At 50.4% G+C, this 24,784-nt stretch overlaps 1 protein-coding gene and 1 long non-coding RNA gene across 4 annotated transcripts in view; one reads left to right on the forward strand and one right to left on the reverse strand.

The window, feature by feature from the left end:
• The window catches only part of Scara5 (scavenger receptor class A member 5), a 105,453-nt gene extending 95,072 nt beyond the window's left edge, over positions 1 to 10,381 (reverse strand). Inside the window, exons 1-2 of one of the 2 annotated variants that reach the window (XM_027927091.3) lie at positions 9,968 to 10,381; positions 6,012 to 6,129 (exon numbers count right to left, since the gene is read on the reverse strand). In XM_027927091.3, coding sequence (XP_027782892.1) covers positions 6,012 to 6,123 — 112 coding nt within the window. In that variant the 5' untranslated portion in view covers positions 6,124 to 6,129; positions 9,968 to 10,381. Of the gene's footprint in view, positions 1 to 1,903; positions 2,209 to 6,011; positions 6,130 to 9,967 lie in introns of those variants that run through there. The other variant, XM_071610607.1, reaches the window with a different exon arrangement.
• Positions 2,210 to 4,897, forward strand: LOC114085789 (uncharacterized). Of its 2 annotated transcripts, XR_011707193.1 has the most exons (3): positions 2,260 to 2,385; positions 4,035 to 4,545; positions 4,709 to 4,897. It is a non-coding gene; the product is annotated as an uncharacterized lncRNA (long non-coding RNA). The 2 variants fall into 2 exon arrangements; XR_003581552.2 differs by having other exon boundaries at positions 2,210 to 2,385; positions 4,035 to 4,897.
• Positions 10,382 to 24,784: the final 14,403 nt, after the last annotated feature.

Genomic DNA, 24,784 nt, shown 5'->3' on the forward strand with positions numbered 1-24,784 from the left:
ATGTATTCCACGTTGGAAGGACTTGCTGTGGAATTATCCATGTCATCCTCACAATAAGCCAGAGTTGGTGCGTTGACAGCCTGATCTATAGAGTGGGGAAGCCAAGGCTGGGAGCTTCATTGAGGCTTCACAGCTTGCCAGAGCCTCGCCCAGCTGTCCAGCTCCAAGGACTGGGCTTTTTGCTCCCATGCAATATCATCCACAATGGAGACAGCAAGACTGATAGCAGTCAGGTGCCTGAGGCCAGTGAGGCTGCACCAAGGACGCAGCACCACACTGAAATCCTTCCCACTGGGTCGCCTGTCAGTAGCCTTGCACCTGAGCCAACTTTGTGTGGGTCTGCAGAGGGAGGGAGGAGAAGGAGCAGGACATAGTGAAATGATAGACATCGGGAGCCTGTCTTGGGCCACCTGGCATCCCTGACTACATAGCCAGTGGGTGACACCCGCAGGGACCCTGGAAACATTCTGTTGAAAAAATGAAGGATGGAGAAATGAATGAATGAACAAGCAAGGGAATGGAGGGCGGGAAGCATGAGAGCGAGACTAGGGCAGAAATGGTGATGTGATACAGAATAACCACGATCCCAAACCACCTCCCCTCTTCCCAGGCATCTAACGCCCACCTGTGGCCCACTTGGGTGTCCTCCAAGATTGCCCACTCCAGAGCACACCAAGCTAACGGGAACGAGGTAGGAACAAAGCTCACACCAGCCCCGCTGCCCCCACACCACATGGGGGACAGTGTAGGTTAGGGGCTCGAGGTCCAGGCAAAGGCAGAGAGGAGAGGCTCCTGCCTGTGTCCATCTACGGGAAGGCGGCCCTTGGGAGATTTATGATCCTTTCCTCTTCCCTGACACCTCTGGGAGACCCCAGCCTCCACGTGGGGACAATGAGACCCAACCTTCAGCCTTTCAGGGAGCAGACCTTGAGAAGGACCCTCACAGCAAATGACCTCCAGTCAGAGAAAAGACCCACACCATGGAGCCCTCTGGACCCAGAGTATTTCCTACAGAACCTCCTCGTTATGGTTTGGATATGAGGTGTCCCCCAAAGGCTGCCATTAATGCTGGAATATTCAGAGATGGAATGATTAGATTATGAGAGCTCTAACCCAATTAGTCCATGGTCGTTTGAATGGACTGATGGGGTGATAACTGTAGGCAGGAGGGTATGGCTGGAAGAGGTGGGTCACTGGGAGTGACTGTCCCTGAAAGGGTGCCTCCTCCTGTGGCTCCTGCTTTCTGGCTGGCATGAGGGAGCAGCTTCCTTCCAATGGGCCCTTCTGCCATGATGTTCTGCCTCATGTAACACCCAGAGCAATAGTCAGCTGTCTATGGACCGAGTCTCTGAAAACACGAACCCCCCCCCCCCAAACTTGCCTCCTTTAAGTTGTTGTCCAGTCCTTTAGTCACAATGACACAAAAGCTAATTAAAATACTAGTATTTATTGGGAAAAGGACAAAAGTATGTGCTTAATTTCCTGAGCAACAAGTCCTCGTGGGAAGCCGGGCTCTTCTCTCCTCACCATGCTGCTCCCATTGTGGAGGGATGGCCCATCAGGCAGCAGAGGCCAGGAGGCCGCCTGGCCACCAAGTGAACCCCCTTCCCTTCTCCTGCTCCAGGGCCCAATTCTCCAACCTGCAGAGAGCGGTGGCCTTTGAGGAGGCCCTAGGCAGACCCTCCCAGGAAATCCACTCCCACCCTTGGGCCTCCGCCCGCAGCCGTCAGCCATGCCAAATGAGGCAGGGAGATTTGATGGATGGGGAGGTGGATGCCGCGCTCCCCTAGGAGAACAGTTTAATTTTATGGGGAAGGAACACAGGAACGGGGAGCCCCTGGGCCCAGCAAGCAGCCCGGCTGCAGGCGTCCAGCCGCCGCCAGGAGCATGTGCAACTCATTACCTCGGCCAGTTTCCCATCTGCGGCCACGATGACGCCACGGGAGTGGAGGAGGGGCAGAGGCCATGGAGAGCAGGACTGCAATATTTTTCTGACACTAACACCTCTCTCTGGCCCTTGGAAAGTGCCTCCGAGAAGCCAGGCCCAGCCAGGCACCACCCACTCCCAGGCCAGGCTTCCTCAGCTTCATGGCGCCAGACTGAAGAGGTCCCCAGTCCCCAGTTGTTACAGCAGAGGGGAGGGGGACACAGAGGCATGAAGGGGAAGGTGAGGAGAGGGAGAGGAGGAGCAGGAAGAGAGGGAAGAGGAAGCAGGCCACACTGGCCCGTGTCCATCCGCTGGGTTTCCGGTCAGAGGGAGGGTAGGAGCTCCAGCCAGAGAGGGCATGGGTGAAGCGCCTTCAAGACACCCTCTGGGACTGGCCCTGCCAAGCAGGCCTGGCACCACAGGTGGCCCTCTGGCATTGCCTGGGAGCTAGCTACCAGGTAAGAGGGACTGTCCCTGCCTGTTAGGCCTTTGCATGAGCAGTGGGCTCCAAGGAGGAGGCCAGGTAGCCAGAGCTGGGCATGGAGGCCTCTGGAGGTCATCCCTTGACAGGTCACAGACCCTCCCTTCCCTTCTAACCTGATAAGTGAATAAAAGGGATGGGATGAAGGCAGGGAGGCAGAAGAGAGGAGGGGAAGAGGTGGGGGGCGGGAAGAGGGGGAGGAATGCAGAGGTCAGTGCAGTGAAGAAGTAGATGTGACAGCAGGAGCCACTCCCTGGGGGAGGGTCCCTTCCTGTGCACTGAGGGAGCCAGCCCAGCCTGCAGCAGGAGGCTGCTCCCCAGGACCTCCTCTCCCCCTCTTTCCTGCCCCCACCCCTGGTTGCTTGGGGGAACTTTATTCACTCTCTGGGGTTTCTGCTCCAGATCCTAAAATAAGCACTTCTCAGCCCTTCAGCTCCCCAGGAAGTGCGGCCTCCTCCCTTGGGAGCCACCTGGTACCCCTTTAGGAGGAGGTGACCAGGTAAGGATCAGTGGGGTCTGGCTGGTCCTGCCTGGGAATGTGTCCTCCAGAGAACTCCTGCCCAGGACTTCTCAGGGGCAGAGGGGAGCTAGCCAGCTGCAGGTCCCGGCCACACCCCTGAGCTTAGCAGCTGGGCGTGGGCAGATAGTGCTTTAACCCCCCCCTCTTCCCGGCTGCTCCAAGTCTGCTCCCCGACAGGGTCTGAACCCAGCAGTGAGAGGAGTTACCTCTCAGGGGCATCAGCCCCACCGCCTCCTTGGAATTCCTTTCCTAGGAGGGAACCTGGAAAGAAGATCCCAGTCAGGTTTCAGCCCTGCCATTAACCCCTTGGTGACCTTGGACAAGTCGTATAGTCAGTCTCCAAGATCTCCTGATGCAGAGACTGCAGAGGACAGCCAATCCCCTTCCCTGGATTCAAGAGTCTATCAAGGATGAACAACCAACCCCCTACAGTAGGACTGCACAGAGCAGGAAAGCCCCCCCCCCCCCCCGCCCCAAACACAGCAGCAACACAGAGCGTTTCAGGCATCTTGGATGTTAGAACTCTGGGCCCTGCGCAGGCACAAGCTGGGGACTGTAATCCACAGGGTCTGGTGTGAGACTTGGGAGGGTTCTAACAGGTAGAGAAGATGGGGTGGGGAAACAGGCTTCCCAGGAGGATGGCACCAAGGCCCAGAGCAGGAAGGACAGACAGACCCCATGGATTCACATTGAGGGTGACATGTTGGGAGTGGGAAGAGCAGACCTGGGGACCAAGGGGCCAAGATAGAGCCTGGAAACCTTGCTGGTTAGACAGGGGGCCACCAGGGAGCAACCCCCACTGGATAAGATGAACTTACACCTGGCCAACTTGAAGGTCCGTGGGCATTGAGGTCTGAGTCACACCTAATAGCTGGCCCCCATTTTGAGGACCTTCTTTCCCGGTGCCAAGACCCCAGAGCCCGCTTCCAACAGGAGGAAGTAGTGCCCACTCCTCCTCCCTCTCAAAGACACCACTTTGATTCACTTAAGGCCCATGGAGGTGGCCCTGGCCCAGGCCTCCCTTCCGTTTCCCTTCTCTTTCCACCTTCCTCTTTCTCCCCGGCCTGGCCCCACCCCTTCCTCTCCCTCTCTGTTCTACTTTCCAGAGTTGATCCAGAAGCAATGAAATTCTTCAGAAACAGACCCAATCTGGCTTGAATTTCCTCAGGCTCTCCATCTTCCTCTTAGGAAGATGAGAGGGAGGAGGAATCAGCCAGGATCCCAGGAGTTTTCAGAAGCCGGTTTCAACCCAACATTGGCTCTATTTGGCTTCTCACACCACCACCCACCACCCACCACTGTTTTCAGGCATGGAATTTTGGAACTGGAAGGGACCTGAAATATCCCCTGCAGCCCTATTTGGCAGATGAGGACACTGAGTTCCACAGATGTGATGGAGGCAGTCTGGGCCTCACAGCTTCCAGCCTCTACTGTCTGCACCTCACCAGGAGCCAGGCCTCCGGGGACCCTGTGTGCACAGGACCCTCTCAGTATGGATCTAAAACTGCCCTCTGACAAACCTGCCCACAGCTGGGGACCTGGCCAGCACAACATTTACCCCTTCTGGTCCAAATGAACTTTCTTGATCTGGACCAGAAAAGCCAAGAGTGGGATGAGGTAAGGGAGAGAGGATAGGATGGTCCTGGTGACATTGCCCCACCCCATGCCTCTCACACTGCTGTGGCCCCCAGGCACCCCAACCTGGTGCTGATCATTGCTTCCAATCACCCCACTGTGCTGTACCCTAGTTCCTTCCGGCTAAACCAGGCCTCTTTCCTAGGTGCCAGTGGGGACAGAGGAGGATCAACATCACCTTTGCTGATGTGCAGAGCAGAGCCAGGCCCCCAGGGCCTTTCCTCTCTTCCCAGGCACAAGGACTCTAACAACAGAAGCTCTAGTTCAGCCCAGGGAACAAGCTGGTAGGCCTTTTTCCAACGTCTCATAAAATCTTTTCCAGTCTTCAAGTCCATATATTTCGACCCAGTTCACCTTTGGGGGAATTGTTCCCACGACAGCTTCTCTGATTTCTCTTCAGAGGCTCCCTGGTACCTAGCACATCACCCGACACATCGAAGGTCCTCAAAATATGTGTAAGTACCGAATTCCAGAGGAACAGCTACGTGCAAGAGTGGACGGTTCTTCACAAGGGTAGGCTGAGGAAGTGGTTGGTCAGAAGCCCCAGTGTCCTTGTCCCCTCTTCCTGCTGGGACTGTCCCCACTCCCTGCCTCGCTGAGCCACCCCACTTCCCTCCCACATCAGCCCCTTACGGGAGGAAAGAGGGCCTTGGAGGAAGAGGAGTCATTTCTTTTGAGTAATTTCAGGACAAAAATCTTGTCAGAGTCGTGCAAAGCAAAGCGCGATCGTGGGGGTCTCAGGAAGACCCTGCACATGAAGGGCTGGCTCTCCCTGGTGGTCTGCAAGACGCACTCCATCCTCTTTGAAGTGGATGCTCCCCTCCTGCACATGCTTTAGTGAGGATGGATTCGCCCATGCAGTCAGCATTTATTAAACACCTTTAGTATCCAGCTCCATGCTGGTGCACCAGGACCAGGTGCTGGGAAAGAGCTCAGGGACCCCTTGGATAAGCTGCACCCACTGAACCTCCAGAATTTTAGCAAATACCCAACCTCAAGATGCAGTGCCTTTCAGCATGACCGGAGCCTTCTCCCTTCACAAATGTGTCAGGAAATGGAAAGGAGGCTCCTCCTCATCCTGAAAGGGTGAGGGCCGGCTGACTTAGATATCCTGGTCTGACCCCAGCCTTACTCTGTGAGAGGCAGAAGGACTGGCCCAGGAGTGAGGAACCTCTCCATGATGGCATCAAGTGTGGGATCAAGTTGTTCTCAGCCTCAACTAGCCCATTAGTAAAGTGGGTACCCATCTTGCTAAGCACACAGGTTTGCTGAGATGAATGAATGAGAAAACACATGGAAAGATCTTTCAAGGCCTGAAACTCAACATAGGCAGAATTAGACTGGAGATCACCAGTGCCCTGGGTAATGCCAAGGTCAGGTGGGGGGCAGGGATCCTTCCCCAACCCAGAGAAGACTATGCACCCCAAGACGCAGCTAGGAGCACTTACCATCCTCACACAGGTTCAGCTTGGACAGGCTCCTGCCATCAAAGGGCTCCTCAAAGATGGAGCCGGTGTCTCTGTCGCTCACGGTGTGCAGATACATGGCCTTGTTCTCCATCACGTCCTGCAGCCACAGGGATGGCAGGTGGGGCAGGGTGGGGGGGCAGGGGAGAGAGACACAGTCAACTACAGGTGGGAACAGGAACAAAGGGACAGACCAAGGGGCCACATAAGTGGCCCTGGACCAGAACCCAGGGATCATCTCCCTATCAACAGGAGCCAGCAGCCATCCCCAGGTCCTCTCCCTGAGTGCTCGGTGCTTGGGAAGACCGAGGCACTGGGTCTTTCTGGTTGTGGAGCCTGACACTTCCATCAACAGCTCTTGGTGGGGCTGGAGCCCTGGGCTGGGGGCACCTTGGCCACCTGGGTAAGCCCTGAGGGAGCTGAACTGGCTACCCACAAGGTGACCAGGGAGCAGCTCTGAGATGTCTGGAAGCCTGGGTGTGTCAGAGAGACCTGGGCTGTATTGTGAGTTGGGAATGAGGGACTCACGGGGGTGTCCAGGATACAAGGCCACCAGCTAACACAACCGAGGAAGAAAGAATTACTCCAAATCCTTGGGGGACCACAGCAGGGCCTCAATGGAGGCCCCAGAGGCATAGAGATGGAGCAGCCTTAGACCAAGGCAGGGATCCTGCCTCGATGTCCCTGAGCCCGACCCTCTGGTCCTTGGGTCTAGTGTTCCAGGGATGTCCCCACTGACTTGGGAAATCCTCTGTCACTTATGATGAACAAACTGATTTGCACAACAGTGTGTGCATTTGGTAATGCACCTGGGCAACAGAGGATGTGCTCAAAGGCGGCTGGTTGGCTCTGGTGAGGCTCTGGCATGGCAGGACTTTGGGAGGGACTGTGGGGATCGGGTACTTCTTTTTGCTTGTAGATTTTCTGAGTTTTCTATGATGCATTTACATTCTTTGTGTATCACAAAAAATCCCTTTTTTAAAGCCAATTTACAAATTATTTACGTAAAATACTTCATATTCCTTTTCTCACATATGTGCTCAGTGATCTAACAAACTGTGCTTCATTCTTATCACAGTTTTAGTCAGTCATAAGTTTATGTCAACCTTGTTTCTGATGCTTTTTGACTTCTGGATATTTAACATGCCCCTAGGAACATGGGGTCCCAGGTCTAGAAAGGAACATACTCAACTGGAAGCCAGAGGAGCTGAGCAGCATCTCTGGGCCAGGAGAGGCAGGTGCCTGCCGGGGATTAGAGGGAGCAAGGCCATGGATCACAGGACCAGTGGGCTCCTCTTCAGAGGCAGAGGCCAAAGGAGGCATTGCCCTTGCTCCGTCATGAGGGGTAATGAGGGGGAGGCGGGCCTCAAGCAAAACGCCAATGCCGTTTTCATGACTTGAACTTGGTCTCCAGAGACCTCTGGCTTTGAGACTGAGAAGAGGCCAGAACTGACCATTTACTGCTCAACTGTCCTTCAGATGACTCAGGAAGATAGGACTTCTGCTCTTATCTCTAAAGTAATGAGACTCCACAACCCTTGCAAGTGGGCTCACACACACACACACACACTGTGTACACACAGGCACACACAAAATCATGTGCACCCAGTCTCTGCAGCCTTCCCTCCAATCCGTGGGAGGGACAGAAGAGCAGGGAGGTCCATTGTCCACCAGGATCCCTCCTGCCCCACCGGCTCCCACCCAGCTTCTCTGTGCCTTCCCCCCGGGGTATCTAGTCTGCTAGCCTCCTAATACACGCCCTCTGTCCAAGGCCTCCACCCAGTGAGGGCCTCTAGGTGGGGCCAGGGTGCTCTGTCACTGCTCAGCTGCAGGGGAGCCTCCCTTGTTTCACGAGCTCAGTGTGCGGCACCCCTCCCTCTGGCCCCGCTCCTGGGGAGCTGCAAACAGAGGCCAGCATCTCCTCTGCCTCGCTAACCCTCACTCTGCCAAAGGCAACAGAGCCCGCAGCCAGAGTGGACAGGACATGGCCCCTGCGGATGGGGTGCAGAGCCCCAGCTTCATTCCACTGTCCTCCTCTCCTGGTCAGCCCCCGGCCAGCGCAGGCCCATTATCTGGAATGTATCTGCCGGGCGGCCCCTCCTCGGCCTCCTCCCTACCCCTCAGCTGGTCAGTGCAGCAGCCCAGGGGACCCTTCTGGGAGAGGGGCTAGGGCCAGATGTGAGTGAGATGCGTTTGGAAACCTCAGCTGTTCGTTACTTGGAAATGAAACATACGCCCGTTCTGCCGGCCCCGGTTTTATTAGGGGCTGCTTTTTCGTTCTTGGGGAGCGGGGGCATTTGGACCCTTAGATCTTGAGTCTTATCACCCTCAGGCTGTTTGTGCTCTCAGGCAGGATGGGCTGACTGGTGAGGTGTGGCAAACTGCTGGCACACGCATAAACACGCCCCACAGGGTGCAGAGCGCTGACCCTCCAGGGTCTCCCTGTGAGCTCCTTCCGGGAGCACTGTGCCTTTTTATCCCATCTCTCCCATTTTAAAGATAAGCCAACCAAGACCACAGAGGCAAGAACTAATATATGTCAGAGTGGAAGGGTGCCGGCTGGACAGGGGCTTCCCACACTGGCTCAGCCACCGGGTTGCTGTGTCCAGAATGCATGGGTGCCTGCCTTCAGAGTCCCAGACCAGGCAGTCAGAGTCAGTGCGCCCCAAGAGGTGGAGGCTGGGTGGAGAGAGACTCAGAGCCAGAGAGGAACACCCATGCAGGATGCCAAAGCCAAAGGGACTGTGGACAAAGCCTGCAGAGCTTGGACTCCGGCATTTCAAGTCAGAGTAAGGTCACCCCGTGAATAGGGAGGGGAGGATTTACTCCCAGGCAGTTTTACCCAAGGCACTTAAAAGCACAGGTTAGAGGCCAAGGATTTGCTTCCAAACTGCATCTGAGAACAGAGAAAGCCCTCGGCCACCTGCACCCCTCCATGCAGACAAGAGGGGGCGGTGTATGGAGAGTTCAGAGGATCCTGTCCCGGCTAGTCTTCTCATCTATAATTGGAGAACTTGACCTCATCCAGCCCCAGATCCCAGAAGCATCACCTCTACCATGGGGGTCTGTCCTGCTGCCACCAGGGGAACTGTGAGACTGATAGGAGACAATGAACATGGAGGGCTCTGTGAACGAGGTCACCCAGGGCAGCTGGTGGCAGAGTCAGGTGAGAACAAACACCCTCCAGCCAGGGATGCAGCATAGATGGGACCCTGACTCTCAAAGCCCCTCTTTGGGCATCAGAAGGACAGAATGAACTCTTCCTGCTGAGGTCAGGAGCAGGGGGTGGCGGGAGCTTTGCCTTCTCTTCTGAAGATAGTTCCTGTGGCTTCCAGCCTCTGACCCTGCAGAGCTCACAGCTTTTCTAAGGACTGTCTCATTTTAAACTCATCAAAACCAAGTTTGTAAAAAAAAAAAAAAACTAAATGTGGCCCTAGAGAAAAAAATTGCTACATAGGTTTTAAACTCTTTCTTCCTTTAACTGTATTCAGTTAACCCAAAGCACAACCCACAGCTGGAGAGGTGCAGATGTTTTATAAATAGCCTGTTGTATCAAATGTCCCCTCACTGGGCACACGTGCACACATACACAAACAGAGCACAGGGAGAGGGGCTGTCCACCAATCCATCTGCTCCCTGAATAGGGTCTCCAGCTGTGACATGAGCCAGGCAGAGTTGCTACCAAGACAACAGCTTCCCTCTGACACCCCGATGTGGGCTGATACTCTCCAGCCCAGGTAGCTGGATAAGGGCCCAGCGGATGTCCACAGGCTCCTTGGCTGGGACCCTCCCACCTGGGGCAGGCACCTTGGGGATTTGCCTCCCAGAGACTTCCAAACACAGTGCTCTGCTCCATCCAGCTCATCGGGTCTCCTCCAGCTGCCTTTGGGACACCATGCCCTGGTAGGCACCAGGTCAAGGTTAGTGTCAAGACTCACCTGAGTCCCCCTGCTGAGGCTGGAGAGCCTGTCCCCTCAGTTCCTGGCATTCACCATGGTGGTCAGAGAGCTGGCTGATGCCCCACTGAGACCCAGGCAGCCCCTCCGAGCTTGTTTCCACAGCCAGCCAAATCCAGACGGAGTCATAGAAAGAGGGTGCAAGGCCACGGGGTCACTTCTGTGACTTGTCTCAGGACAAGGGCCACAGGGTCACTTCTGCAGGACCACCAGGTCAGGAGGCAAGACTCAACCTGGTGGAGGAGGGAGAGGGGGGTCTGCACCTGGGACTCTCTGTCTTGATGCGTCGCCTGCGTCAGCCTCAAGCAGCAATCCAGAGATGTTCTGAGGAGGCACCGGCAGCTCTGCTAGGTACTGACCAAGTGGGAACTGAGCTGCTCCAGCCGCGCGTCTTTATAAAAAGTTTTTGCTGCAACTGCGGAGGCTCTGCTGGCGGGATCTGGAACATGCACACCCTCTTGTGGCCACTCCCAGAATTACAGCCCCTCACAGGACTGCGCCAGCCGACCGCAGCTGAGAAGCCAGCTTTGGCCTTGGGACTCCAGCGCCTGAAGAGCCGGCTCAAAATACTTTTTGGACAGCTTCTAGAAGGATTGCAGCTAGATCTGGCTTATGAGCCACACAAGGAAACCAGTCTTGCAAATTTATTTATAGGACCGAGTTGGCATTGCTCAATTCATTCAATAAATTTGGCATAGAATTGTTTTATGTATTTTCCTGAATCACACCCACGGCGCAAGGACACAGATGGGCCACTCTGGGGTTGTTCAGAAGAAGGCCTCAGGGGCTCTGAAGTAACATCCCCGAATCAAGCTCAACACGATTCAGCAACAAGGTCAGTGTTCATAGAGCATCAACTGCGCCAGGGCTGGAGAATCCAGGACCCCATGAGACACCCTGGCTGTTGGAAAGGGGTTGAAATCTGGTATGGGAGATGGAACGGGGCACAAAAGCCATAAGCCTAAGTACAAACAGTTACATTTACAAAAGGAGATTCAGCCAATGCTCTGGGAGCAATAACATTCAGAGGAGGTGGCCAAAGTGGGAAAGATGTCAGAGAAATCCCCAAAACAGTGAGCCATGGTGGCATGGCCAGTCCCATGGATGGATGTCAGAGGACTGAACACAGAAGGTAACTTCCATAAATGATTTCCTGTTTGTCGGTTAAAAAATTCAGCCTCCAGCTGGGGACCGTGGCCCCACACCTGTAATCCCAGCAACTCAGGAGGCTGAGGCAGGAGGATTGCAAGTTCAAGGTGAGCCTCAGCAACTTAGCAAGGCCCTAAGCAGTTTAGTGAGACCCTGTCTCAAAAATTAAAAAGGGCTGAGGATGTGGCTCAGGGGTTGAGTACCCCTGGGTTAAGTTCCCAGAACCCCCTCCTCCCAAAAATTCAGCCTTCACGCTTCGGGGTCAGCTTTGGAACATGAGGAGGTTTTGCCAAGGCTCAGCTCCGCCTAGAGTGCAGCTGCCAACCCATGCTGAGTGGATAATAATAAGAGGGGAAGGAGAAAGAGGCGGAGGGTGGAGAGCAGGCGGAGAAAACGCTTCATAGCCTATATTACGTGCTGGGCAATTCCAAGTGCTTTTCCTATGTTAACTCATTTAACCTGTGCAGTTGTCCCTCAGCAACCACTGGGACTGGTTCCACGTCCAAAATTCTCGCTTCCAAAGTCTTTCGAAAAAGACGGCTTAGTGTTTGCCTAAAATGTATGTGTACTCTCCCTTATACTTTAAATCATGTCTATATTACTATAATACCTAATGCCGTATAACTGCTAGGTGACTAGTTGTTATACTGTATTGTTTAGGGAATATGGCAAGAAAAAAAAGTCTGTACAAGTTCAGTAGAGACACGGGGCTTTTTAAAAAATACTGTTGATCTACGGGTGGTTTGAATCCACTGGAGGGCCATCAGCACGGCAGTCCTGTGAGGTAGGTGCTACTGTTGTGACCACTTTACACAGACAAATCAAGTAACTTGTCCCCGATCACACAGCCTGTAGTGGCAGAGCTAAAACCAAGCCTTGGGCAGTTGGACTCCAGAGCCTGTAACCGCGCCCTGTACCATCTCTCACCAAAGGAATGTTTCTGCCACCTGTCAATTCACAACATTCCCAGGAATGAATAGAATCTTAGAAACAGCCAGGAGTGTGCTCAGAACGTGATCCCAGAGCTCTTCCCAGCAGAGAAGCAGGCACTAGAAAGAGATGCACTGGCTTGGTGCTGTGGCTTCAATTTGTCCCCCTTAATTCATGTGTTGGAAACTTGGTCCCCAGAGCAGCAGTGCTGGGAGATGGGGGCCTCACAAGAAGGTGGTGTGATATAAGCTAAGAGCAGCCATAGAAGACGCCACCATCAAAGGGGCCAGTGATGGTGGTTCTCACTCTGCCATGTGAGCACGCAGAGGGAGCAACACACTAGATGCTGGCACCTTGATGGTGGACTTCCCAGCTCCAAACTGGGAGGAAGAAAACTTCTGTGTTATACAGTCTCGGGCATTTCTGGTTTGTAGCGTAAATGGACTAAGACAGTTAGAGAGACCCTGCTCAAAACTCACTTTACCTAAAACAGACTGTTTTCCCACATGGCCACACTGGTGTGCCCTTCACCAGTTGGGGAAGGAGGAGGAGGAGGAGAGAACAGAGACCCCAACACAGCCCAAGCTATTGGCTGAACCTCTGTCACCATGGATAATTGATGATCCGATTGGGAAAGGGTCTAGTTTCCTGCACAAGATCCAGAAATAGGCATAGAACCATTAAACTGCACTGCAGGAGGGGTGAAATCTGTACTTTAAATCCAGGGACTGTGGGGCGCCTTTTCCCTCCCTTGTTTCAGGTTTATTTCACTCCTCGTAAGGATAAGGTGTGTCCATATTGATGCTTGCAACTAGTTCCTCCTTTATTTCTTTCTTCTGGCTGAGCATTAATGTCTATTTATCTGCAAACACCACACTTATTTATGCCCTCTCCTGTTGATAGGCATCTGGGCTGTTTCTAGTCTTTGTCTAGAATGAAGTGGGGGAAAGAGAAAGGGGACGTTTGACGATAGTGCAGGACAGTGTGCCCCAGAGGACAGACATCCCAGGGGTGAGAGGCCTTTGGACAACTCTTAGCTCATACTATGCTGTCTTTGCACCTAAAATCAGAATGATCTAAGAGTGGTTTGCTTCATTTTGATCACAGATGGCATCTGTCCTTGACATTGTCCCTCAGAAGGTGTTAGGAAATGTGACAGCATTGATGGAGGGGTGACTAGACTTCTGAAGGAGCTGTATCCTTGAAAATGCAGGCAACAGAATCTGAGCACTTAACATGGAGAAACCACACTTGGCATAACCAAGAGCTCTCCCCAGTGCCCACATCTGTCCTGTGATCCACGTGGGACACGGAAGCGCAGGGACCACATCAGAGCATAGCGCATGTACCCAGGTGTTTCCTGCTTTCTTTAACTGTACCACCCCTGAGTGTGCCCCTGTCACCTCCTGTGTCCAGCCCTGCAGTGAGCTCACAGCCCATGGTAAGCCACCACTTTCTAGCAGGGTGTGCGGACAGTGGTCCTCAGAGGTGCTTATGGAGAGAAGCCCAGATTCCAAGCCAAGGAGCCCACTCCTGACTCCCAGCTCAGGGGATGGGGGAAGTCACAGGACCTCCCTGAACCTGAGCTTCCTCCTCTGGACAGCCAGGTTCCGACTTCCCGGCCTTCCTACCTCAAGGGTGCTTCCCAGGGTCACAGGAGCTTTGAGACACCAATGCTCTTCAGCCATTGCTATTATTTTTCAGAGTTGACAGCCCTGACAAATAGGATGTTAGTCGCTATGTAGGTCTCTCCAGGGGCCAGCTGCTGACAGCTGGCGCTGAGTCCAACGAGGGGAGGCAAGAGCCTCCGCCTTGTAGAGTTCCCTGCTCCTCACCCATCGTGGAATCTGCCCAACCATCTGCTCCGTCTCCCTGTGCTCGGCTCGTTTTAATTCATTTCCCAGAAGGTGTGGGGATGATGAATTATATGAGACAGCCCAGGATTTCTGACATTGGCTCAGGGTCATAGGCAGTAAAACAGATGAGCCTCCTCCCTGACATGTGCATGGACCAGAGACCCAAGAGCAGGACCTGGCCAGAGCTCCTTATATTGTCAAACTCAGTGACCCAGGGTACCCTCAAAGGAGATCTGTCTTGGAGCTGAGATGCTCTAAATTTTGCTTGGGAATTAGATGATGAAATTATTTTAAAGTGAGCAATTTGTAGTTGGTAGCCAAACAAGTTCATTCAAGTGAATCATAAGGAACTTCTCAAAACAGGGTGAAACTTTGGGCCAAAACTCTTCAGAAGATATTTTAGTGGGATAAATGTAAAACAGACACCAATGTTGGAACAGTGCATCTTCCCATATACAGGATGTAGGATGCCAGGCTGCTCAGAGGACATAAGAAAAAGCCTCACATGTTATATGACTTTGAAGTTGATGTAAGTCAGCAAGAGCCAAGGAAATAGCAATTTTAAAACTTAGGCAGCATTCATAGAAACATGATGAGCAGAAAAATGGAGGTTATGAATCCCCCCTGAATTTTGCATTGATGATATTGCACTTGATACGTAGAGTATTCAGCTCTAGGGGCAGCTGGTCAAAGGATTTAGTCATAAGTCAGAGGTTGACTAGGGTGGTGAAAGGTCTAGAAATGGGCAGGAAAGGGCTGTATTCAGGGTTTGTGGTCTGAGTTTGCAGGCATGTGAAGGTGTTAGGTGTCTTCTGCACCATCATGGAAAAAGAGGCAGAATGCCCTCCATGGGTAGAAGCTCTGATCACCACTGAGCCTCCAGACCTGGGTGCCTGGCTGATGACTGGGGAATTCCCCCACTGCCATCCTTCTTACCAGAGCCTGGGACTCCTCAGTGGAAGAAGCACCTCACAGAGGTCTCCCGCATTGGGTGACTGGCTGGACCCGCACCCTCTGATGTCTCTCCCACGTCTGAGTGGGCCCCTGCAAGACACATACATATATATGTATATCTTCTGCAAGAAACTTGTTCCACAGTGATAAGAAGCAACTTAGAACTGATTCTACTACCTAACTTGCTCTGGTTGGGGCAGAGAAAGAACATTCCATGAATGCTTTTAATAGTAAGAACTAAGAACAGGAAATATTATAGCCAATGACCATAATAAGTAAGAATAACGAAGATATTTCAGCTACGCATTATGCCAGGAAGAGAGAAAAGCAAAAAAGGAAGTTGAGAAAGGACAATTGAGATAAAAGACAGAAAAATAATGCAAATGAGTGGGGAAAAAAGGAGGCATGGCGGAGAGAGGAGATGGAGGAAGAGGCAGGACTCAGGATATAAAGGGATGCAGGTTTTTTCTTTCCCCCCTTTCTTGAAGCACCAGTCTCCTCATGACTAGTGAAAAATGTAGGTTTTCTTCCCTTGTAGTTTAGACTGTATAATTTTCAAAGATAAGCATGCTTGTATTTTTAATGATGCTTTTAAATAATAGTTGTGCAAGGTTTTTTACGAAAACAGCAGCTCCCTGACCTCTTACATCATATCCTGCTTCCATGGTCACTCATTTCCAACCCTGCAACCGTTACTTTCTGTATTTATTTCCACGTTTCTAATAACATGGTTATACTACTTTTTTTCCCCAATTTTATGCATCATTCATTCCCACTCTGGGGGAAACAGCTCCTTTTTACTGTACCTTCCATCCTACACGTCCCCATCCTCCTAGAACAGTATATCATACTTTTTGTCTAGATTGTTTTTCAGTTTATTTTATCATTACTTTATAAATGTGGTTCACAGCCAGATCATGCAGAATGTTTTCTAGAGTGAAATGTTAAATGTTTTATTTCCCTACATTTGATTCAGTGTCCTCTCAATAGGCTTTCTCTTATTTATCATTCTATGGAAGTGTCCTGAAACTTTTCAATTTTCTTGATTCTGGACCAATGGCTCTCAACCCTAGCTCATGGCTATTATCCAAAGAATTGCCTACATGTCAATCTGAAGCTTCTCTTTGAGTCTCTCTTGGCTGGAGACTCAGCTTTTTTAATAGCCTACTTTTCCTGGTCTCTATTTATTTCCTTGTTCGGGTAAAGCACATTTATGAGGAAATACATCTATGGATATCTTACCTATCTGAAAATATCATTATTTTTATCCTTGACCTTGAGTGATAGATAGTTCATGCAAGTATAAAATTCTGGGTTCAGGTTTTTTCCCCCCTCCAAATTTTAATGGCATTCTTACATTGTTAGAAGCTTCCAACAAACCCCAAGACACCTTGATGATTGACCCTTTTCACACAACCTTTTTTCTTTTTAGGATCTTCTTTGTGTCCAGTATTTTGAAACTTTATAAAGACTAGTCTTAGTGTGGGCTAGTTTTCATCCCTCATTCCAGGCATTTAGAATGAATTTTCAATCTGAAACCTCAAGTTCTTTCTTTCAGGGAATTTCTATTAAATTATTCCTTTTTTTTAACACAATATCTTTATTTTTTTATGTGATGCTGAGGATCAAACCTAGGCCCCGCCCTTGCTAGGTGAACGCTCTACCACTGAGCCGCAATCCAGTTTCTTTTCTTGTTTTTATTTCTCTTCACCTTTACTTTAACTATTGTTATTTAAATATTGATGTTCTTGGACAACTTCTCTAGTTTTTCTTGATTTTTCTCTCCAAGCTCTTCTATCTTCTTATCCTTCTTGGAAGATATTCTACTTTGGGGGATATTTCCTTGAATTTATCTTCTGCTGACATTCATATATAATGACATTCATAAAATATATTATGCACAGTTCATATTCAATCTGTTGTATTTAAGCAGAAATTCTGTTTATTTTATTTTATTTTAAAAATCATTTGCATGCATAATTTTATCCCAATGCATTAATGTCCACAATGGTTTTTAGTCTTTTTTTTTTTTTTTTAAATCCTTCTGCACATGGTTGCATCTAGACCTTCACCATGCTGGCCATCCTCCTCTGGATAGCCTTTTTTTTTTTTTTTTTCAAAAAGCCTGTTGAAATAGAGTCCACTATTGAAGCCAGGTCTGCAGCTACATGGCATGGTGAGACAATTGTCTCCTTGTTCTGAATGGAATTCTTCCCCGTTGCAGCCTGAGACCAGATGGCACTTCTCAACTGCTAGTCTACACTGTGGAATCCCACAGAGCCTAATGACCAGTCCACCTTTACACACAGGCTACTAGAAAGCCAGGTTTGGGTTCCCATCTTGCACCTGTGTGATTGACTTGCAGACTCTGAGTGAGAAATCCCATATTTATCCCCAGTTATGGTTCATCTGAGCTTCAGCTCATGATTCTACCTGTTGAAATTTTCTGAATGTGGATTCTGCTTCCTAGTGTCAGCACTATTCAGCTTGACATCAGCTCAACCAAGCCCTTGACAAGGGGCTGAAGAGCTGGGTGACTCCACTGACTCTCTTCCTCCAAGGACTCTGTGTATCCACTGGACAAACTGAATATAGTCCTATACTTCACCTGGGGTCTACTTGGCATTTGGTCTATGTATGCCCGTGTGCATGCAGTTTATCCATCACGAGCAGCAGAATGGTGTGTCTCGAAAATTATTTTAGAAGACATTATAAGGTATTTGAGGTATGTTAAGGCCAACAGGTCAGGAGACAACAGCCAATGAAAAGATAATGTTTTTCTCACAGTTCCCAAGAAGAGTGGCCTGTCATGCCCCGGGGGCCAACCAGGAAGCGCCAGATTTGGTCAGGAAGCAGAGGGAGAGGAGGCAACTAGGGCAAGAGCCAGAAAGGACAGGTGAGGCAGGGTAGGCTTTGGCTTAGCTGGCACAGATAATGTCAGCAGCGCCTGGGCATGGGCCGTCCCCACTAGGGTAAGTGGCCCTGGGGTGATTATGGCAGATAGAAAATGGCCCGGGGTAAGAGCACTTCATAAAGAAAGTGGCTGGGACTGTGGTCCTGGGTCAGTTATTGGCATTTGAAAAGCCAGCTTGGCTTGAGAGAAGGTAATTTACTGCTTCTAGGAATTGGCCACCCAGGGAGGGGCAGTTCCTCAGGGGTCAGTCAGGCCCCGGATGTCAAAGCATCAGAACATATGAAATGGAAGACAAAGACAACACAAAATGCAGTGCATTTATCCCTCGGGCTTCTGTTGATGAAGCTGAGTCTGGGCAGTGCCAGGGGGTCCTGCCTTGGGATCCATGACCCTGCAGGTCTGAGCTCTCTCTTACTGAAAGGAGAAGAGAAGAAAGTAAAACGCGGCCACTACCTCCAAGAACCCTTCTCCCTGCTCATGAGGATGGAGGCTCTTCAGGGAGGCAGCAGAGGTTCAGCATACAGGGAGTGGCCAGTATTAAAGTATGTGTGTCCCTGTGTCCCCTGAATGCTCCTTGGAACGTGTATGCCCATGTGCATGTACTTCAGGGTGGATTTATTCCCAGATCAATCATGTCCTCAATTCCCCAATTCCTATTGACACTTACTGTGCATGGAAACCTCAAACCAAAGTTCAAGGGAGCCCGTTGGATTAAGTGTCTTTCCCCTACTGGGATTAAATGTCTGTCCCCTAAGAGTCACTGAGTTGGTGAAACTGGGCTGCTGGTAAGGGTCAGTGAGCAATCTGCCACAAGCCGGTTTCCCTTTCTCCAGGTGGGTGCATTGGTCACCTGTCCAGCGCGTGCTGGCCCTCTGCCACTCACATGCCAACATAGCCCTCATGGTCTACACACTGGACTGTGTCCACCAGGATTTTAACACTCATGAGGCTCATGTATCTCATTGCCTTTTCTGAAAACTGCTCCAGTCCCTTTAATGAGCAGAGGGTAGTTGCCAAGGACCCAGGCTAAAGGCAGACAACCAGAGCTCAGCCGGAGGCTGGGGCTGAGCCAGGGAAACTGCTCTTGAGCAATAACCACCATCAGCCGTGGTATCTCTATGTCCCCACATGTCACCAGGAAGCTGGCGCTCAGCAGGTGCCCTATCTGCGTGAGCAGAGTTGACCCCTCAGTGGGTCACATTCCTTGGGCTGTCCACAGCAACAGAAGATACAGAGAGAAAATCCTCCTGCCTCATCCCCCTCCACATGTCCCCATTTGAAAAGCAAGCTTGGCTTGACTAGCAGGCATATCCTGGGTCATAGGCATCCAGAGGGGTGTCACTGTCCCTTCTGACCTGTTCTCTGACCACAGGTGGTTGACTGCAGGATCCTCCTTTGGAAACCACCCTCCCTGGAGCAGGGCCTATTAGCCTGTCTTCTTCTCTGGGTTGTCCTCTCTCCTAGACTAGGACACACAGAGCCAGTTCCACTGCACAGCTGATCTTCAGGCTGGTGACAGTATCTCAGGAGGCCACGGGCATGTTACACGTCATGGAAGGTCGCAGCCCAAGTATCCAGGTGCCGACACGCCACGCCCACACGGCCGGCCTCTGGATCCCCGCATCCTTCCCAGGCCCCGCGTGCTAACATTCCAGTATCCAGTTCAGCACGTTCAAGCACAGTCTCAGGTTACTAGAATAGCTTGGCCCAGGTTCACAGGCTGCACAGTGGCTCCAAGCGTCCCTGGCAGGCACGGGGCTTTTTTAATGCCCAATCTTCTCCAATGAAGAGGGAAGGGCTCTTCTCAGGGGCTCAGGGGACCTGTCACTAGTGAGAAGCTGGAGAAATACCAAATCCTTCAAGGATACAGCAGTTCTCTTTGGAATTGCCAGTTTACCATACAAGGAAATGAAATTCTGCAGTCTCTGGAGTGGAAGAAGCGAACCGAGATGGGAAGGCTCGTCTGGCACCCCAGGGATGGTAGTCATAGGAAGCATGTGTACGTGCCCTGGTCTCTCCATCTTCTTAAGAGGTGCCACGATTCAACCAGGGAGCCCCAGCATGGGGACCTTCTCCAATCCCCATGGCCTCTCAAGGGCACCACCTCTAAATACCAGAGTCAGGTGAAGTTTCAAAAGGGACTGTGAGTACACGTTGAGTATTCAGAGGACACGAATCATATTTAGACTCCCGCAGCCCATGTTAGCCAGAGAGTCTGTTCCTGCACCCCTGGAGCTGCTGGTGAGCTATTCATGGCCTCTCCTTAACCATAGCTTTTGAAAACCAGGTGTGATTCTAACACAATAGGCTTGCCTCTAGTTTCTTTCCAGATCAGAGAGGCCCAGATTACCTCTTTCTCCTTCCAGTGTCCCCAAACAGAGCAGGCCCAGACTCCCGGCACTGGCTCTTTTAGTGGGGGAAAGACAAGCACTCCTAGCCCTGGGAAGACACCTGTTGTTGGAGGTACAACCCTCAGCCAGTCAAATAGGGTGTCTTGCTGGCCGTCCATGGGGGCTGGGCCTGAGCCCATGCCCTAGATACCCTCAGAATCAGTCAGCATCCCTAAGAGCCATTAACCACAGCAGTTCCTTAAACCAAGGGAATTGAAAATAAAGATTTGCTGTCTAGCTGTGAATTTGAGAACTTGGTCCCAGGAAGACCTGCTCATCCAGGGCCCATGGGGAAGGAGCAGGAGTTGGGGGCAGCTGGGGAACCCGCTTCTTGTCACGTCTATGGGACAAACGGCCTGTTTCCCCTCTCTCTGATCACTCTGCTCTTTGAGAAAGCTCACGGCTTCTCTCTCCGTCCCCTGGTGGAACAGTTCCAACACTGACTTTGGAGAATAGATCTTGAGCCAGGGAATGTGACTGCCAGGTGAAGGGAGCCTGAAGGAAGTGTCCATCTGGGCTGTCCTCCTTGTGGCCATCTTCCTGGCCTCCCTGCCCTCCCCATGCACTGCCCTCTTCCCCCGAGGAAGGCTGCCCGGTGGTGGAGGTGCTCACCACCCCCCTGCTCTCACCTGACTTACCCAGCCACGCTTCCTCGGCCCCTTCACACACTGCTGGTATGCTGTAGACTAGGGTGCTACATTGCGGGGTCCCCAAAACATGCCACTCATGTGATTCCAGAACTCTTATTTACACTACCATAAGGCAGTGATTTTTGGAACACTCAGTGTCCAAGTTCTACTCCCAGAGACTCTGACCCAATTGGTATGTGGGGCAGGATCCACTTGGGCTCCCCAGGACAATTCAATAGTGCAACCACAGATGAGAAATATGCTCTGAAGTCCACCCAAATTGTGTAAATGAGTGCCATTCTCAAAAGGACAAAAATCAGGTACTGGCGCACGCCTGTATTTCCAGCAGCTCAGGAGACTCAGGAGGCAGCAGGATCGTGAGTTCAAAGCCAGCCTCAGTAAAAACGAGGCACTAAGCAACTCAGTGAGACCCTGTCTCTAAATAAAATACAAAATAGAGCTGGGGATGTGGAATATGCTGAAATGTTAAGGGGAAATATTAAGTGGTTGAGGGCCCCTGAATTCAATCCCCAGTACAAAAAAAAAAAAAGGACAAAAATCAGATAGTTTCAGTAAGATGTAAAGAAATACATGGCTAAATAGATCCTTAATTAGCATTGATGACTCTTTCTAGGACACTGGTGGTCCCAGAGTTTCAACTGCTCTGTCAAGATTTTATAAACTTTCTTCTATCACAGACATTGATTTTTCTGAGAGAAAAAGAGGGCAGAGGAAGAGGGTGGGAGAGGGAGCGAGGGGAAGAGAAGAGAGGTCTGATTGCCCTGGCTTGGTCAGCAGTCACCAACTCTCTCCAACCAGCTAAGTACGGGCTCTCGTCTTCCGGTTTGAGGCAGATGCTGCCAATTCCTCCACAGTGGCACCTGAAAAGAAAGATCGTGCTCCCATAACTCGTCCCCTTCCCAAAGCAAGGGTTCACGGGCTTCTTCCAGGAGAAAGCATAGTTGGGGGAGCTTTTATAGACACTAGGCAGGGTGTTTTTAAAACAGCGATTCCAAGTGGCCTTGGTGATAGACAATATCTAAAACAGAGTCCTCTCCGGGTTTCACGGGTCATTATCAATTTTCTCTTGATCCCTAATTAGATTAAGCTGTGCTGTTGGGAGCCAGGCGATGTACAGGGTTGAGATGGGATTTAGACAGAAGAGAATAAACAGACACAAACTTATGCTATTCTGAGTAATTCGAGGGGATGGGAAGAAATGGAAGAGAAACAGAAGAACAAAGGTCAGCACTAACACTGCTCGTGCGGAAATGCTTTCAGAGAAGTGGAACGTGAGCCCCTTTTTGAATCATCCTGTTGGCCTGGCGATGCTGGTGCATGTTATAAGATAATAGCATCTCATGGGAGCGGAGGGTGGCCTCAGCAGACACTCCACAAATAGCACACACCCTGATGTCACTCAGCACTGAGGAGTTTCTTATCATTCCAGCTTGGATGGTGCACCTTCTGAAACGATCATTTCCCTGCTTTCTTAAGCAGAGTGCATTGGTTACAAATCAGCTCTGCGTGTGAAGTAGAGCCACCTTCGTGATCATTGTAACGTGGTGAAACCATAAAGATGACATCTCCCAAGGGAGGAGCCAGACACTTGAGGTTGGCACTGCTGGGTCTGATGGATAAGACAGTCCAACTCTGTTCAAGGGGTGCCTTTAGGGATGGCTTCCCAGAGCAGGGTGGACTTGGCCTCCTGACACTACTGTGCCAAGAAACCATGTCCTGAGAGAAAACTTTCCCCGTGTGAGATGGGATAGCCTTTCTTCTAAATAATAATGGCCCTTGCTTTGCAGAGATGTGCTTGCATTTTACCTGTGAGCTGGGGGAGGCCGACGCTCTGCATCAGAGTTGACGTATTTGGGCAGAGGAGGGTCTCCATTCACTTGTGGTTGAAGCCTCAGCTCTGGAGTTTTCCAAGCTCCCAAAGGTAGAGCGTGGGCATGGGACCCAAGGAGCTGTTAGGAGGAGGGAGGTTGTGGGGAGAGACAGAGCTATCCAGGGAGATGGGGCCTCCAAAGGCCTTATTGGCCTCTCTGCAGTTCAGCCTCTCTGGTAGGGAAGGGCAAAGTGGAGGCAGGAGGGTATTTGTCTCCAGAAATGGAGCTAGGAGACTACTCAGTCAGGTAGTTAGTTGATATTCTGCCCCCAAGTCTTCTCTATTCTTACTGAGTTTCTCTATTGTTCTATCAATTATCTCTCCCCTCCTCTACCGCACTTTAAAATTATCTTCAGACATGCTACCCCTGGACGCTGGCAGCCATGGGCAGGTGACAGTTCAGGCCTGAAAGACTGGGAGACTTGCTCCTGACGTCCTTCAACCTCCTGCCCTGCACATTCTCCCCTGGTTGACTGGAGAGGGCCACCCTGCAGAGTGGACCTGCCCCCACACCACATTAGACTGCACCCCTTCTCACAGCTGGTCTTCTCCCTCCTTGTCAAGCTAGCAGCGGTAAATTCTTTTTAATCACTTTTTGATTAAAAAGGGAACCAAGGCATTTACATGGTTGCTTCCACCAAAGATGTGTGTTCTAAACCCAACCATGAAGAGACATCCGACACATCTAAATTTTAGAAAACGCCTGTCTGTATTTCTCAAAAATGTCAATAAGAGATGTTTTATTAAAATTTGTGCGTGTCAAAAATGTTATGACAAATCAAGGCTGAGGATGTGTTCCAGATTCAAGGAATCATTGAGATGGGACAGATAAATGCAATTTATGATTCTGGGCTGGATATATGGACTGCAACTGGCTATAAATGATGACATTTGAATATGGATTTTAGATAAAGATGATGATGTTGCATTGATGTTGAATTTCCTGAATTTGATGGTTGGACTAGAGTTAGGTGAGGGGAACATACTTTTTTCATGGAATATGCTGAAATGTTAGGGGGCAAAGGGTCATGGAATAGGCAACATCCTTGGAAATTGTTCAGAAAAAGTTGTACAAACACACCCAGCACATACTCCAGAGGAATGGCAGAGCAAAGCAAGTGTGAGGTGCTAAACAGCCAAGTCAGTGGACACGGGAGTTCTTTTTACTACAATTGCAACTTTTTCTGTAAGTCTGGATTTTTTTAAAAGTAAAAAGGAAAGTGACAGAGAAAGACTATGGAAGGAACAATTAAATAGAGAAAAAAAATTCAAATAACATGAAAAATATTCAACATCACTAACCCAAGCAGTGAAAGATGGTGCTTTTAAAACTCTTCCCATTAACCTATTGCAGAAAAGGAGCAGTGACTTGGAACTCTCCTCCCTTTTCAGTAAGTGGTGTTTCTGAAAAGCAATTTAAGACTGAAACGCTCTTACACTTAGACCTTGTGCTGAGTTTGGTTTTGGAATGTTTGTTGAAGGCTGGGTCTCCAGCTTGGTGCTGTTGGGAGATGGTAGACCTTTAAGAGGTGGAGTTTAGTGGGAGGCTTTTAGGTCATTGGGGGTGTGCCCTTGAAAGGGACTGAAGGATCCCCATCTTTTCCTTCCCCACCCTTCCCTGGCTATGGGGTGAGCAGCTTGCTCTACCATGTACCCACCCTTCCTGTCTTGATGTGCTTGCCGCCCCCACTGAGGGTAAAAGCAATGGGTCTGCCTGATCACACGCTGGAACCTCCAAAACTGTGAGCCAAAATAATCCTTCTCCCTTAAGTTGATTCTCTCAGTTATTTGTTATTGATGGAAAGCTAACACACAGTGTAACAGAATTCTTCAAATTTTACCCTAGAGTAAAACATCAGAGATGGGACAGAGTTTTACATATAAGAATGTTCTCTCCTATGTTGTTTACCATGGAGGTAAACAGCATCAGCTGAATGTCCAAAATCAGGATAATGGTTAAATGGATATACATCTATATGTGAAAATACTGTGTAGTCACTTAGAGTCTTGTTTTTGTGGGTTTTTTTTTTTTTAGCACAAAAAAACTTTCTTTATATCAACTTGAAAAGTATGAATGAGTCCTCAA

Source organism: Marmota flaviventris, chromosome 3 (genome assembly GCF_047511675.1).
Source record: "Marmota flaviventris isolate mMarFla1 chromosome 3, mMarFla1.hap1, whole genome shotgun sequence".
Classification (NCBI taxonomy): domain Eukaryota; kingdom Metazoa; phylum Chordata; class Mammalia; order Rodentia; family Sciuridae; genus Marmota; species Marmota flaviventris.